This window comes from Aplidium turbinatum, chromosome 17 (genome assembly GCF_918807975.1).
Source record: "Aplidium turbinatum chromosome 17, kaAplTurb1.1, whole genome shotgun sequence".
NCBI classification, from domain to species: domain Eukaryota; kingdom Metazoa; phylum Chordata; class Ascidiacea; order Aplousobranchia; family Polyclinidae; genus Aplidium; species Aplidium turbinatum.
In genome coordinates, this window is record NC_137488.1 from 20,990,473 (window position 1) to 21,004,218 (window position 13,746).

Genomic DNA, 13,746 nt, shown 5'->3' on the forward strand with positions numbered 1-13,746 from the left:
GATGGATTCGTTGTTGCAATGCTGGTCAGTAGATGCCGCTTAGTGGCGTAATGGAGGTGCCATACTTTAAAAGTTTTTTCTTTTTGCCTCATCCATTCCATCGACTGTCTATTCGATTGCAAATTGATCACAAGCCGCTTCGAAGGCTACCATAGAAAATTGAAGCCATTTTCCAACTGTTCTGTATTCCTCGCTTATGGCTTCAATTGATCCCGTGAGGCTAACATGATGTGCAAATGGGAGCTCAATCCTGGTGGTTTCGCATACTTATAGTGGCTTTGAACCACTGACACAGGGTTGGTGTTGCCAACTGCCCAACGGTATGTCATCTCAGCTATTTATGTTGCGTTGCAGGGCTGCACACCTTGAGAATTGAACCATCGTCGCTTGGTCTTCACTTTACATCTTTCTTATATACCGTAGCCCATTTTAAATCAAATATAGTTATTACTATCTGAAGCCTTTACAAATTGTTTCACCTAACGGATCATCAGAAGGTCTTCACAACACCCATCTATACGAGATGGTTCGTAAGATTAAGTTCAAACCCATTTACAATTTCTTTTCAGAGAAAACTAACTAATGACATTAAGAACATTATTAACTCTCCGGATCTTTTGATATCAGCAGATAAAACTACTAACTTGTACAAAGTTAAAACCCAGGATTATAAAAAATTACTTAATGATAATGTATCGGCAAAATACAAAAAGGTGAATCCTGCTATCAGTGACACAATCAATACTGAGGCTAAAAAGATTGCCAAGGCGTTAAAGGTTGATGATCGGGTTGAAAAAGTATCAAGCAACCCAGCGTTTATTACGCTAAAAGATCATAAACCTAACTTTACATCGAACCCTAAATGCAGGTTGATTAACCCTTCCAAGTCCCAGATTGGCCGTATAAGTAAACAATACTTGGACTCTATTAACGTAACCATCCGTGATGCATCACGACTGAATCAATGGAAAAACACAGACTCTGTGTTATCCTGGTTTAAGGCTATTCCATCTAAACGTCAATGCACCTTTTTGAAATTTGACATTGTTGATTTTTACCTATCCATTACGGAGGAGCTTTTGTGTAAAGCAATTGAGTTTGCCAAACCATTTGTGGATTTGGATGATTGTATCATACAAACAATTTTCCATGCTAGGAAATCGTTGCTTTTTGATGGTGGTGAAACTTGGGCTAAGAAAGATGGTTTGTTCGATGTTACAATGGGCTCATTTGATGGTGCTGAGATTTGTGAGTTGGTCGGCTTGTTTCTTATGAACGAACTTTCTGCTATTGTTGACAGAGACATGCTTGGGTTATATCGTGATGATGGTCTGGCTATTTTGCGTAATTTATCTGGCCCTAAAGTTAATAGTTTGAGAAAAAATGTCATTCAATTATTTAAACAACATGGCTTAAATATTACTGTGGATACTGGTCTAATTGAAACTGATTTTCTTGACGTTACTTTGAATTTGCTATCTGGTAAATTCTGGCCTTATCGAAAACCCAATAATGATCCCATTTACATCCATGCCCAGTCCAATCACCCACCCAACATTAAGAAACAAATCCCGACTATGATTGCTAAGCGATTGTCCGCCACATCATTTGGCCAATATGAATTTGATAAGACCGCATCTCTTTATAATGATGCCCTATTGAAAAGTGGTTTTGCGGAGAGAGTTTGCTACAACCCTGCTAATAACTTACGAACATCTAGGAAAAGGAGTCGAAAAATTTTATGGTTTAACCCTCCTTTTAGCTTGCAGGTTGATAGCAATATTGGTAAGGAATTTTTCAAACTTGTTTCCATACACTTTCCGCCCCATCATAGATTGCATAAAATATTCAACCGTAACACTATTAAGCTGAGCTACAGTTGTACTCCGAATGTTGCAAGCATCATATCCTCCCACAATAAAGCAATATTGCAGACTGATAATGAACCATCGCAGCCTGGTTGCAATTGCAGGGTGAAGACAGATTGTCCTTTGAATGGGCAATGCTTGCAGAAGGCCGTTGTTTACAAAGCTACCATTGATAACGGCCCGAAGGTCCTTAATTACATTGGTTGTTGTGAAACTACTTTTAAAAAACGTTTTTCCAACCATAAATGTACCTTTAATGATAGTTCTAAACGAAACAGCACCGAACTATCTAAGGCAGTTTGGGACCTTAAGGACAAGGGTGTTGATCCTAAAATATCTTGGTCCATCCACAGCTATGCTCGACCTTACAGTGGAGGTGGTCGTAATAATTGTGGCCTATGTTTGGCTGAAAAGCTGGCCATTCTGAAGGCTGATAGTGGCCACCTTTTGAACAAGCGTTCCGAACTGGTGTGTAAATGTCGTCATAGAAACAAATTTAAACTCAAGTACTTCAAAATAAAATAAATTCCTTTTGATTTTCACAGGTTATTTTTAAAAAAAATTTCATTTGATTTTTACAGGTTATAAATCTCATTTAATTTTTACAGGTTTATAAACAGATTTTATTTCATTTATTCAGGTTGCTACAGATTGCATCATCACAGTTCCTTGTGATTTTCACAGGTTATAGTTTTGAAAAAATTAAATTTCATTTGATTCTTACAGGTTATAAATCTCATTTAGTTTTTACAGGTTTTTAAACAAACAATTTCCATTTATTTTTTTCAGATTACTACGGGTTGCATTGATCATCAAACTGCATTTGCTTTTTTGTGATGTCATAGAGGTTGCCATCAATGTTGCTTGGTTTTCAGATGGACAAATCCATTGAAACTTTGTAGTAATGGATGAAGACCTTCTGATGATCCGTTAGGTGAAACAATTTGTAAAGGCTTCAGATAGTAATAACTATATTTGATTTAATTTGCTCTGCTTTGCTTTTTTGCTTAGCATTGAGCACTTTTTTGTAGTATTGATAGTTTTCATTGTTTTAGCCCATTTTATATTTTTATTTATAGTATTCTTATATATCGTTCACATCTTAGATCCAATTTATCTACTGAGAGGAGAATTTCCACAAACATTTCTGATCATCACAACAAATAACAATATATACCAAACATAGCTAAGGTCTAAGAAATAGTAGAAGCGTCAAAACGCAGACTTTATAACGCCCTTGATGCCTAAAAATGACAATCAGTTTAAAATTTAGAAAGCAAAAAGAGTACGGTAGGCTAAGTAAAATTTAAGTGCAAATTGTAGCCTGATTGGTCGAAGCGGATTCGCTGCAAGTTGGATCGGAACAAATTAAAATTTCAAGTTTTTAATCAAATGCTTTTGAGAGAGTAGAACCAAAAGTTATTTGCGAGAGCAACGTTTTGCAAAAGTGGGTTAGTTCAGTGGTACAGCAATCAATTGACCATCTAAACTCAAAGGTTCAAAGACCCATCTACTTGCCAAGCTCTCGCCACAGGTATTGGGTGGCACACATGTCTTGGCAGCCTTAAAACACCAATAAAAATGATAGTTGAGTTTTTCCATCAGAGTTTTTAAACATGACTTAAAATAAGTGCGAGCAATCGATCGAAGATCTGTGATCAGTTATAAGGTATTAAGGTCGACACATTCCATTCCTCAACAATGACATCTTGTTCAACTTGTTGCATGTCTCAATACGTCTGACATTTACAGATGAAGTGTTTCAAACATGATGTAGATATGTTCGCTACAGAAACGAACTGAGTGAGAACGGGAACACGTTCAATAACCTTAGCCAGTGATATATTGAAGACTTGCGTCATTTAACGAAGAGTGATCCGGGATTACTGGAAGCACTGAACGGCAAGCCAGCTACCCAATGGAGTGCGTTAAATAAGTTTCCAGATATCTCTTTGAATTAGGTGAAAGGATGCAGGAAAGGTGAGTCGACCCAAAATTTCCAAAACCAAACAAAATGAATCTGAAGTGCTGTCAAGTCACATATCAATGCAACAGTAGCTATATAAGAATTTAGTCCAGTCAAAACAACTTTGCCTTAAACCAAAATAACGCAACGCTAAGCACAAACACATTAACTATGATTAACAGTTAATATATTTGAAAGAAGTATTCCCGAAAGTACGTGTTATAAAACGAACCTGTATTTCGTTTGCTAAAGCAGCTTCAACTGACGAGCACGAAGCACCATTGCATTTATGTCTTGAATTCTTAAGGTGTTTAGAGTTATGCTGAGTTGATGAATTCTCAAGTCTCTGAATTCTTTTGATGAGGTTTTGTAAATTTTGAGTCAACCATAATTTCTAGACAAGAAAAATAAAATTTGGATTGAAATGTACCCGGCAACAGGAAGCACTGTTTACTTAACGTTTCCTACTCCCAATTGATTGCTTCGCATTCCAATGCTTTTGAAAATCTCCTTAAAAACTATGCATTGAAAAGCAATGACCAACTGATACGTCCCGCCCAGGGGCGTAGCCAGCACAAACTTCATGTGCAACGTCATATGTGCAACGTCACATATGCAACGTCACATATACAACGTCACATGTGCAACGTCACATGTGCAACGTCATAGCCTTTTCTGCTTTCTCAATGTTGCAAAGTTTTTGTTATATTTCAAATAGAAATTTAACGAAAGCACTAAAGTACTTGAGACTTCTCAACAGCACGATCGAACGAACAGCAATTCAAGGAGTTTTCACAATTTGAGATTCTATCAAGTTTCAAAGTACTCGCTCAAGTCAGCTCATGAAGAACTGAAGCCCCAAACCACATTCCAAACCAGGAATATTCAGTTAAACGTAGATTGATTAGCCGATTGCCACAACGAAATCAGGATAATGTCTCTCTGAACCAACTGACGATTTACATCTGGAGTCAAGTCTTGTTCAGTATTAGTAGCAAAGCGAATGGATACCCAAGATGAGCGACTGAGTCCCAAAAAGAAATCATGACGTAACAATTGACCGTGTGTGATTGTATTCTGGATGATAGGATTGCCTTTGACTCCGTGTCTTCAAAGAGCAATCTCGAATTTATTAGTTTGCTTCTCCAGCTCTTCTTTCAACTTCCGGATGTTTTGCTTCATCTTATGGAAAATCTTCTGATGTTGAGGTTCATCTTGCTGACTCCGATGTGGCGAAGAGGAGAAAAATGGGAAAGCAGAAGAGAAGATTTACCATCCGAGAGATCACAAGCTGAGGAGTAACACACTTCATTGTAAACATAGACGAGAAATAACTCCTTCGAACAAATTACAAAACAAAATTAAATGCTTTCGGCGCAACTTATGTCCTCATTAAGAAAATAATAATCAAATACTGAAAGGTAAGTGTGAATAATATTTAACACACATTGGAAACAACGTATTGAGCACACATCAAGCTGATTAAATCTCCGACGATTGAATTTGTTCCGCCACCACTCTTATTTGTTTGAATGATATTGTCCAAACAAAATATTTTGCTGTCTATCAATTGTATACAAAAAAAATATTTTCTAAAGTTATCGTATTGATGTGACTTTGCTCTGGGTCAATCATGTTTGTTGTACTGTTCATCGAAAACTATTGTTAGTCAAAAATGATAATTACAAGAGAACGATAATGATAAAGATGGCTTCATCGCTACATGATCGGTGATCATTATCATTATGATCATCATCACAAGATGATCTTGATCATTATCATCATCATCGACTTCCTTACCTTTGATCAACCTCGTCAACTCTTCTTCCTCCTCCATTTCGAATGTGACGTCATCAAGCATATCCGCGTGCTCGTCGCAGCTTCGTTGCGCTCTGATCAGCGTCAGTTCGCTTCGGACATCCAGCAACATCCGGGCTAGCTTATTATCTTCGATCCTCATCACCATCTGAACCAAGCACGTCATTTGAACAAGCATTCATGACATCACAATAGTTTTAAAGCTGCTACTGGATTATGCTACAACCGGACCAAATAGTCGCCACAAAGTGCAACATCCCTTGGAATTTTATCTCGAGTTTTATTTCTTATGTTTGTCGGATAAATATTTGACTGAAGTGGACGGGTGTGCAAATATACCGACTATAGTGCCCGCTTTTAAGCATGGCATTAGGTGTCTTTCCAAGATACTGACTGATATGCTCTTACTGGGTTTCGAACAGGTACCCCTCCGATCACCAGTTGGATGTGCAATCAACATAAAAGTAATTTGAACTTGAATCGAAACGAAACTTCAAGATATTTTTCCGCTTTCAAACACCTCTAGTGGTCACATTCGAACACAGATATTTATCCACAGTCGTCAGAAAGTCCTCATCAGAAGGTATGCAATATGCTTACGTATGTTGTTTTACAACACGTTGGTTCCTGAGAACCTGTCGTGAGTCGTACAGACAAGATGGTTTGTGGTGATTATAGTGAACATGCGATTCAATGGTTACTCAACGTAGTCGCGACAATTTGTTGCTGCCGTCTACGTCGCAACCGGTTTGTTGTAGTTTCTGTTTATTTGATCGATTTCTTTGCTTAATGTCGCAATTTCAAATCACGTCATGTAAGATCCTGTACTTTTACAACGACATTCAAATTATGACAAAACAATCACTTTATGAGAACATCTAATGGAGGGTTTCTCTTGAAAAGAGCAGTTTTCGTTGGGTAATGTCAAAGGCAATTCATGGATGGTCATCCCTCATTGTTAGCAGAAAACGTTGATGTTCGCTGTTAGTTGAATATTTCCATATTAAAAAATTAAACATTTTTATCAACAAAATATTTCGTTTGAATGGATTTCTCATCACACATCTACATTTGCGATGAGTGTGAGGTTAAACCAGATTCACATTTTAATTGATTTATGGAGAGTTGGTCTTTTCAGGGATTCAGCTCCCTGCTCTAAACATGGAATCCACATCGAAAACTACGTCAACTCACCAAATCGCGTCTCATCTTCTCGATCGATTGATTGATTCTTTGGCATCGTGACGTCATATCAACGCTAGCGACGTCAGAGCCGAGCGGCGACAACTTGTCGCTGGAAGTTTTGTGTGACGTTACGGTTTGTGACAGCGGAGAAGGGTCCGAGGTGGTGTTTGTGACGCCATCGTCACATGGATGTTGGCCAGGAGGACACTCAATTGTGAGCTCAGGGATAGCGATTTGCGCGATGCGGCGTTGTCTTCGGGAAGAAGTTTGTGCTGATGACTTTGCAAGGCTACCAGGCGAAGTTGCGACAGGGACATCATTGAGATTTCGCGATGAGTCATTGTGATGTTTAAATGGGGTGCTCTAGAAATAAAATACCTTTTTTCGAATCATAAAAGTAATTTCCATACAAAATGGCTTGGTAGTTACAAAACAAGGCTGCAAGTTTGTTTTAAATTCTTAGCAAAAATTTTATTTTCATGGAATACATTAACCTTAAAAGAGTTAGATTAAAGTAACTTTAAAGTTTGAAGCAATAATCTTAACCATCTTTTTCACGCCAAGTTTATCGCCTTCCCTTACCGTTTGTTGCGCAACAATGTCCGGATGTTCAAGATGCAGATGCGTTGCGTAATGCCCAGTCGATTTGCGATATTCAATTACCTGGAAACAATCATCGGGTAAAAAGAGCACACAAACACCTCCTCTTCCTAGAGCCAGTATCTGGCCACTATCACCGCTAGAAACGGTTGAAACTGTTACATCATAAACACTTTGAATGGCTCTTCATGTCGCTGTGAAGCACTTCAGCGAACGAAAGTCGTTCAACGCGACAACGCTTGTATTGACAATCAGCCGTTGAGTGTTGACTTACCAAATCTCAAAACTGTCGAGTTCTTGATATTTTCTGCGATTTCTGGTATAACTTGCTGCAATTATGAAGTTCAACAAGTTACTTCAAGTATTTGCTACTTCGATCACTTGAAAATATTCCTTGTAATTTTAATTCGAGATTCCTCGCAACTTTCGCTAGTCAGCAAAGCTCTCATTGTTCAATCACAAAGTTTTTTGTTATCTTAAACAAATTGTGTTCTTGGGTCGTAGGAAACAAAATAAAAATTCTTTCAATGTAAACAATATTTATTGCCAAGCCCAATGTGGCTCAACAATTTCAACAAGATGTCAACAACCAAGAACTCTCCAAATTAAAATATCCCATCACGCGAGTATGAGGTTCATAGCTCTGATAAGGATTCAAGGAAAACTAGTTTTTCCTTCTTGACTTTCAGCTTTTTTTTTTTGTAGAAATTTTGTTAAATTATAATTTTGACGCATTCTAAAGCGCCGATTGCAACGCACGTTGTGAATGTCAGATGAAAGCACATTATTATTATTAGACAATCTCCCACAAAAGGTGGCATTTTCCAAACCTGCTTCCATTGCACGACCGATGGCCTCCTTGTCTCCAGATGAAGCTTCTTGGATATTTCCTTCAACTTAAGCAAATCATTGACAGTCTCCACTCCTTCTAATCCACTGTTGCCTGGTACCCTCAGTGATGTCACAGGTGGCGTAATTGGTGACATCATAGTGGTCATGAAAGATAATTACACAATTACAGAAGAGTGCACTTGCAATTGAGCTTCTTAAAACGTCACAATCAACAATTTACTGATTTAGACTGAAAATTAGAATGCCTTACAATCTGCAGGAATCTACAAAAAGTTTGATCAATAGAACTCTGAGTAAATTTGGATAAAAACTAAACTGTCTGAAGACGTTCATGGACGCATTTCAAAAACAAAGAATGTGAACATGTTTGTTATTCATCTACCGAGCGCTGAAAGAAATATTTGCTTCTTCAAGCACAAAATAATGTCAAACGAGCTAGCGTCGAAACACCTTTCAACTAAACCGGTAATTTGAAAGGTTAATCGAGGCCGTACTGCTCTAAGAACAGCCTTCATAACATGAAGCCAAGCCAGTCAGGCGAAGCAACTTTCCTCATAAACAAGCTCATCCGTTCAATCATTTGTTTCATTTCTTGGTTAATTTGACGTAAATTTGATGTTGAGCACTTTTTAGTCCTATCCAAGATGACGCCTTCTAGCGATGACGGTTTACAATGATAGTATGCAAACGTTGAATCAATGTATAAAGACAGATTTGCTGGCGACCGGGCGGCTTGAAAATCAAAACAAACTCATCCTTCGGCTTACAGTGTTGCTACTGGCTACAACATGGTTATCATTAAAATCGTTTAAATCCTTTCTGGTTTACAAACAAAGCTCTCCTGAGATGCGCCATATTTTCGTGCCTGGTGGTTGTCAGCTTGCAAACGTCGCGCTATCTTTGGGTTCACTGTGGGAAAGCAGCCATGCGCTGTTTCATGTGCAGTTTAATCGAGTCAACGCGTTCATCGTCAGAACGCGACATGAAACGAATACAATTGAAGACATCGCGGGTCGTGCGTCTACATCAGCGGTTGTTAAACTTATTTGGACTACGGCACACAAAGAATTTCAGAATCTACCGAGGCACATTGCCCTTCTGCTTCTCACTTACTTTTGATCAAAGCGGCCAAAAAACTATACGTTGAAAAAACTATACACGATAGAGATCACTTAAGTTGAAACTATTTACTGCAATATAAAAGATTTGCTTGTTCTTGTGCATCAATTGCTTTGATTTCGGGAATGACATCAACAGGGAGAGGCTGAAGATCAAACGTTTGCGCAGCTAATTGTCTGCAAACTATAGGAGCTCACTGTAACATGAAAGCAAACGCTCTTTTAAGACTAATTTGACACTTCGCAGCTTTGAGCTAAGGCTGCAACATTCAACTCACCAAACTTTCGAGGCACAGTTGCTACCCACATTTTGGCACTTGCGTCACACAGTTTAGGAAACTCTGGTCTACAAAATTTGATCGCTTACCGGAAGATAATTCGAAAACTTCAAGTTTGACTTTGGTCAATTCTATGTAGACTTTAAACTGGTGCCAGGTTATTTACTGAGCTATTGATGCACTTCTATAAATGATTTGTGAACCTGCAATGCCCGCCTCCAATGTTTGCAAACAATCCCGGCTTTGATAACTTCAGCCCAACGAACAAGGTCAATGTTTACTTATACAGAATACAAGTTTATTTAGTTACTGAGGCCGCTAACTCTTCTTTGCTCACACGGACAACAACAGATCCCACCAAATGGTAGATAAGACTCCCCTGCAGAATTATGCTCAACATTATTTTCAAAATGTTATTAGCACAAAAATAAGCTTCTTAAATAATTTTGTTTACGTCATTTTTTCGTCATCTTTTGTTGAATTTTGTTTTTAAATCATCTCCAATACACTTCGGTTTTTGTGATGTCATTACTTCGTTTGTGTGACGTCACTCAAAAGGTTGTGGACTTACTCAAGTCTAGAAGCTCGTAGGCAACAGCATTGTTTCGTTGACAATTTAGGGCAACTCCTACAATGCACCGACCCCACGTTGCTATTGAAATGCTTGCTTGTCCAAAGCTACTTTCTCATCTTCCTCATAAATCGTTCTTATTACGACAATTTGGGTTTTCCAAATTGTGGTAATTGTTGCATCACAAGATGAAAGAACACCGCGATTGTTTCGCTGTCAATCACAATCGATAATAGAATTTTGTAAAAAGATGTCGCATGGCGACAGAATTGCTTGTTAAATATAGTTGTAATTTATTTATTCTGCTAAATTGAATCAGTAAATACTAAGTTGCCACAAAATCTGACTTACCGTGGCCTCCTTCTCACTACGGCGGAACTGGTGGAGCTACAGAACAGATTTTCAAACAGCTTCAGCAAACCAATATAACCTTGACATGCACCCTTCACTTTGCCACCGTGCCATGGCACGGCGAGCACCCAACAGAGTGAAGAGTGTTTTGTTTGATTGAGTTTGGGATGTTCTTGTCACGAGTGGTCATGTTTTGTTGATTGTGAGCTCACAATGCCGACAGCTCATTTGTTTAAATTTAGACGATTGTTGCAAGGACGTACCTGGCAAGGACGATGTGGCCCTTGTGAGTAAATTAAAAATTAGTGGGATACTTTTTGAGATATGTGGTCTGAAAATGACGGCATTTTCATCAGAAGCATTGCCCCGATCCACTTTCGACACAGGCCTAATGTTACGTCACACTTGTGAACTGCAGAACAATCAAAAAGTCTTTAGAACTAAGCAGAGCTTTTTCAACATTTACTCGTTTCATTGTGCATCGCCATATCTGGTCTTTGTCTTGTTTTTTTCTTTTTTTTTCTTTCATAAACAGCCGCGCAACAACTTTGTAAACTATACAGACAACCCCTTTTCTGCTTGACTCTACCACCCTTGGTAGTCGAACATGACTCGGTGGTTCAAACACTGATGCAAGTGTCCCAAGTTCGATCTGCAAGTTCTTCTGCAACATTGCGATCTGCTCGATCTGCGCTGACAACATATAGATGCCGTATGACCTTTCGACGATACAGCTCGCTAACCACAGTTGCATTTGGTATTTATAAAGGGGCATCCTGAAGATGATATCAAACCAACAAGGAAACAATGCGTCTGCTCTACGTTGGTCAACGTTATGCCGATGTTACTTTTCGGTTTCTTAGTTTTTTAACTGCTTTAACTATGCAAACATATTGGTATCGTTAAGACGTTGAATAAACATAATATTTCATCTACTCACAGTGAAGTTGTTCGTTTAAATTATCGCAAATTCTCTTCAACCTTCCGCGTGCAAAGAAATATTCTTATCAGTGAATGGGGCGTTCCCAGTGAGCCTCATGGGGGATAGCTGGGAATATCTTTGATCAAACTTGTTATGAAATCGAATACTCAGAAACACTTAAGCTCAACCTGTCAAGTACATTCATTCAACCAACAACAACGTAGATTCAACGGAAACATTGACAACCTCAATCAGGGAATGTCGCGCGTGTAGCAACCTGTTGTCTGTGAACAAACAAAGTGACAACAAACACCAATCCAACATACGAAGATAAACCCTTCTCGGGGTAAAGTTACATGACATGGCTCATCACTTTGAGGGGTTTCAAGCATTCCACTCGCAGCTGACGTGTGGGGGCTTCAATTTCATCACAATGCAACTAAATTATAGAGGCAGGCCATGAGAACACTTCATGAAATATCTGTGTTGCCTTAATGAGCAAAATTGCAAATCCAGAACAAACTAAAAACTACCCTGATGAAAATTTAATTAGCGTATGCATAATAAAAACGTATTATTTGACTATCACTTGTGTGGTCCATTGTTGGTGTTTGCGGAAGCTGGATACCAATCATTAAAGCTATTAATATTGATATCTATGAACAACTTTGCGGTTTTATGGCCAAACTTCTCATATTATAAAAATTCCAACTTTATGTCATTCGGTAGAGGCAAGTTCATTGAGTTGCTTAATTGCTTTATGCTTCAAAGAAACATACACAATGTTGCAATACCCCGACATCAAAATCCGTCTGCAGACGTTGAATCAATGTAAAAATGACAGATTTTTTTGTCTGGGTATTTTTAGTTGAATACTTCTGCGGAAGTACAACGTTAAAATAAACTGTTGTCAATCTTCTATACTACAATAAATCAAACCATCTCCACCTTACAAACCACACAGGTAGTTACATTGATGTGGTATTTGCTTAGTGGCGCATGACCAGATCAGTGTCATGTTTAACAGGATGGTTGTAAATTAAAGATACGGGCAGCGATGATTGTGACGTAACAAAAACTTTCCTGTCCTGTCTGTCAGGGGCGGATCTAGAAAGTAACCTTGGGGGGAGGGGCGATTTCAACAAAACAATGATGTGTTGGTCTCCATTAGTCCGACCTTGCCAATACACCGTTAATAAAGATATTTTTTGAGTTTTAGAGGGGAAGATTGCCCTATTCGCACCCTCCCCCCTTGGATCCGCCACTGTTGTCTATAGCTTTCTACATTCCTGACTACAGATACTCTACAGCAGGGATGGCCAAATAATTTTGGCCATGATCCACTACCGGCAAATCTGAGAACTTAGTGATCCACAATGAGCTGAAGACGACACCCAGCGGCGGGGGGTCTGGGGGGCCTCCCCCAGAAAATTTTTAAAAATTACTTTAAATTCGGTGCATTCTGAGAGCATTTTCAACAAAAATGTGGGTATAAATATTCCTGTAACATAGTGCTGTCCGGTGGCATAGCAAAAGGATAAGATCATGTTTTCTTGGGCATTTTTCGGTAATAAAGCTAAGTCTCTATGTTTTCTTGTTGCTAATTCCTGGCTGAGATATTCGAATGTTTGGTATTGGCAAAACTCGCTCTTTTAAATGCAGTTTCGTGTAAAATTAGGCAAACTTTGTTTTAGAGACATAGAAACTGAAAGCATCATTCTCAATATCGTGATTCGTGACGTCACACGCGTGGCAAAGGGGGGGGTTGTAACCCTCAAAACCCCCCCTTGGCTACGCCACTGGCTGAAGATGTGCATTTTTCCTTTTGTATCATACAAAAAAGATGGAATTATTTGAATACATCTAAAACAAGGCGTCAAGATACGATATATACATAATTTGATTAAAAATCAGTGAATGAGTGTGCTGTAATGAACAGGTCTGGTATTAGAGAGAAAAATGATGAGTGGGCTTTGATTTTACAATACTATCGAAACGTGGTTTCCTGTTACTTACAGCGATTTTTACGAGTTTATGAAGATGAATATTTAAAAAAAAAGTAAAAAAAATTAGCAATTTTTAAAATAAATACTTTGAAGTTTTTTTCAGAGCCAACTTGAAAGATCCACAAAAAAAGTTGAAAAGATCCGGAACCGGATCGCGATCCGCCATTTGGCCATGCCTGCTCTACAGTGTACAGTAGTCGCATAATCAATT

General features: G+C 38.5%; 1 protein-coding gene across 1 annotated transcript; it reads right to left on the bottom strand.

Annotated features, from left to right (window-relative positions):
- Positions 1 to 2,931: 2,931 nt before the first annotated feature.
- On the bottom strand, positions 2,932 to 8,547 carry LOC145786565 (protein FAM167A-like). The gene is made up of 5 exons (XM_082598243.1): positions 8,268 to 8,547; positions 7,420 to 7,500; positions 6,847 to 7,200; positions 5,635 to 5,800; positions 2,932 to 5,125 (listed from the first exon to the last, which is right to left on the bottom strand). The coding sequence occupies exons 1-5, from the start codon at positions 8,433 to 8,435 to the stop codon at positions 5,013 to 5,015; spliced, it is 882 nt and encodes a 293-aa protein (XP_082454369.1). The 5' UTR covers positions 8,436 to 8,547; the 3' UTR covers positions 2,932 to 5,012.
- Positions 8,548 to 13,746: the final 5,199 nt, after the last annotated feature.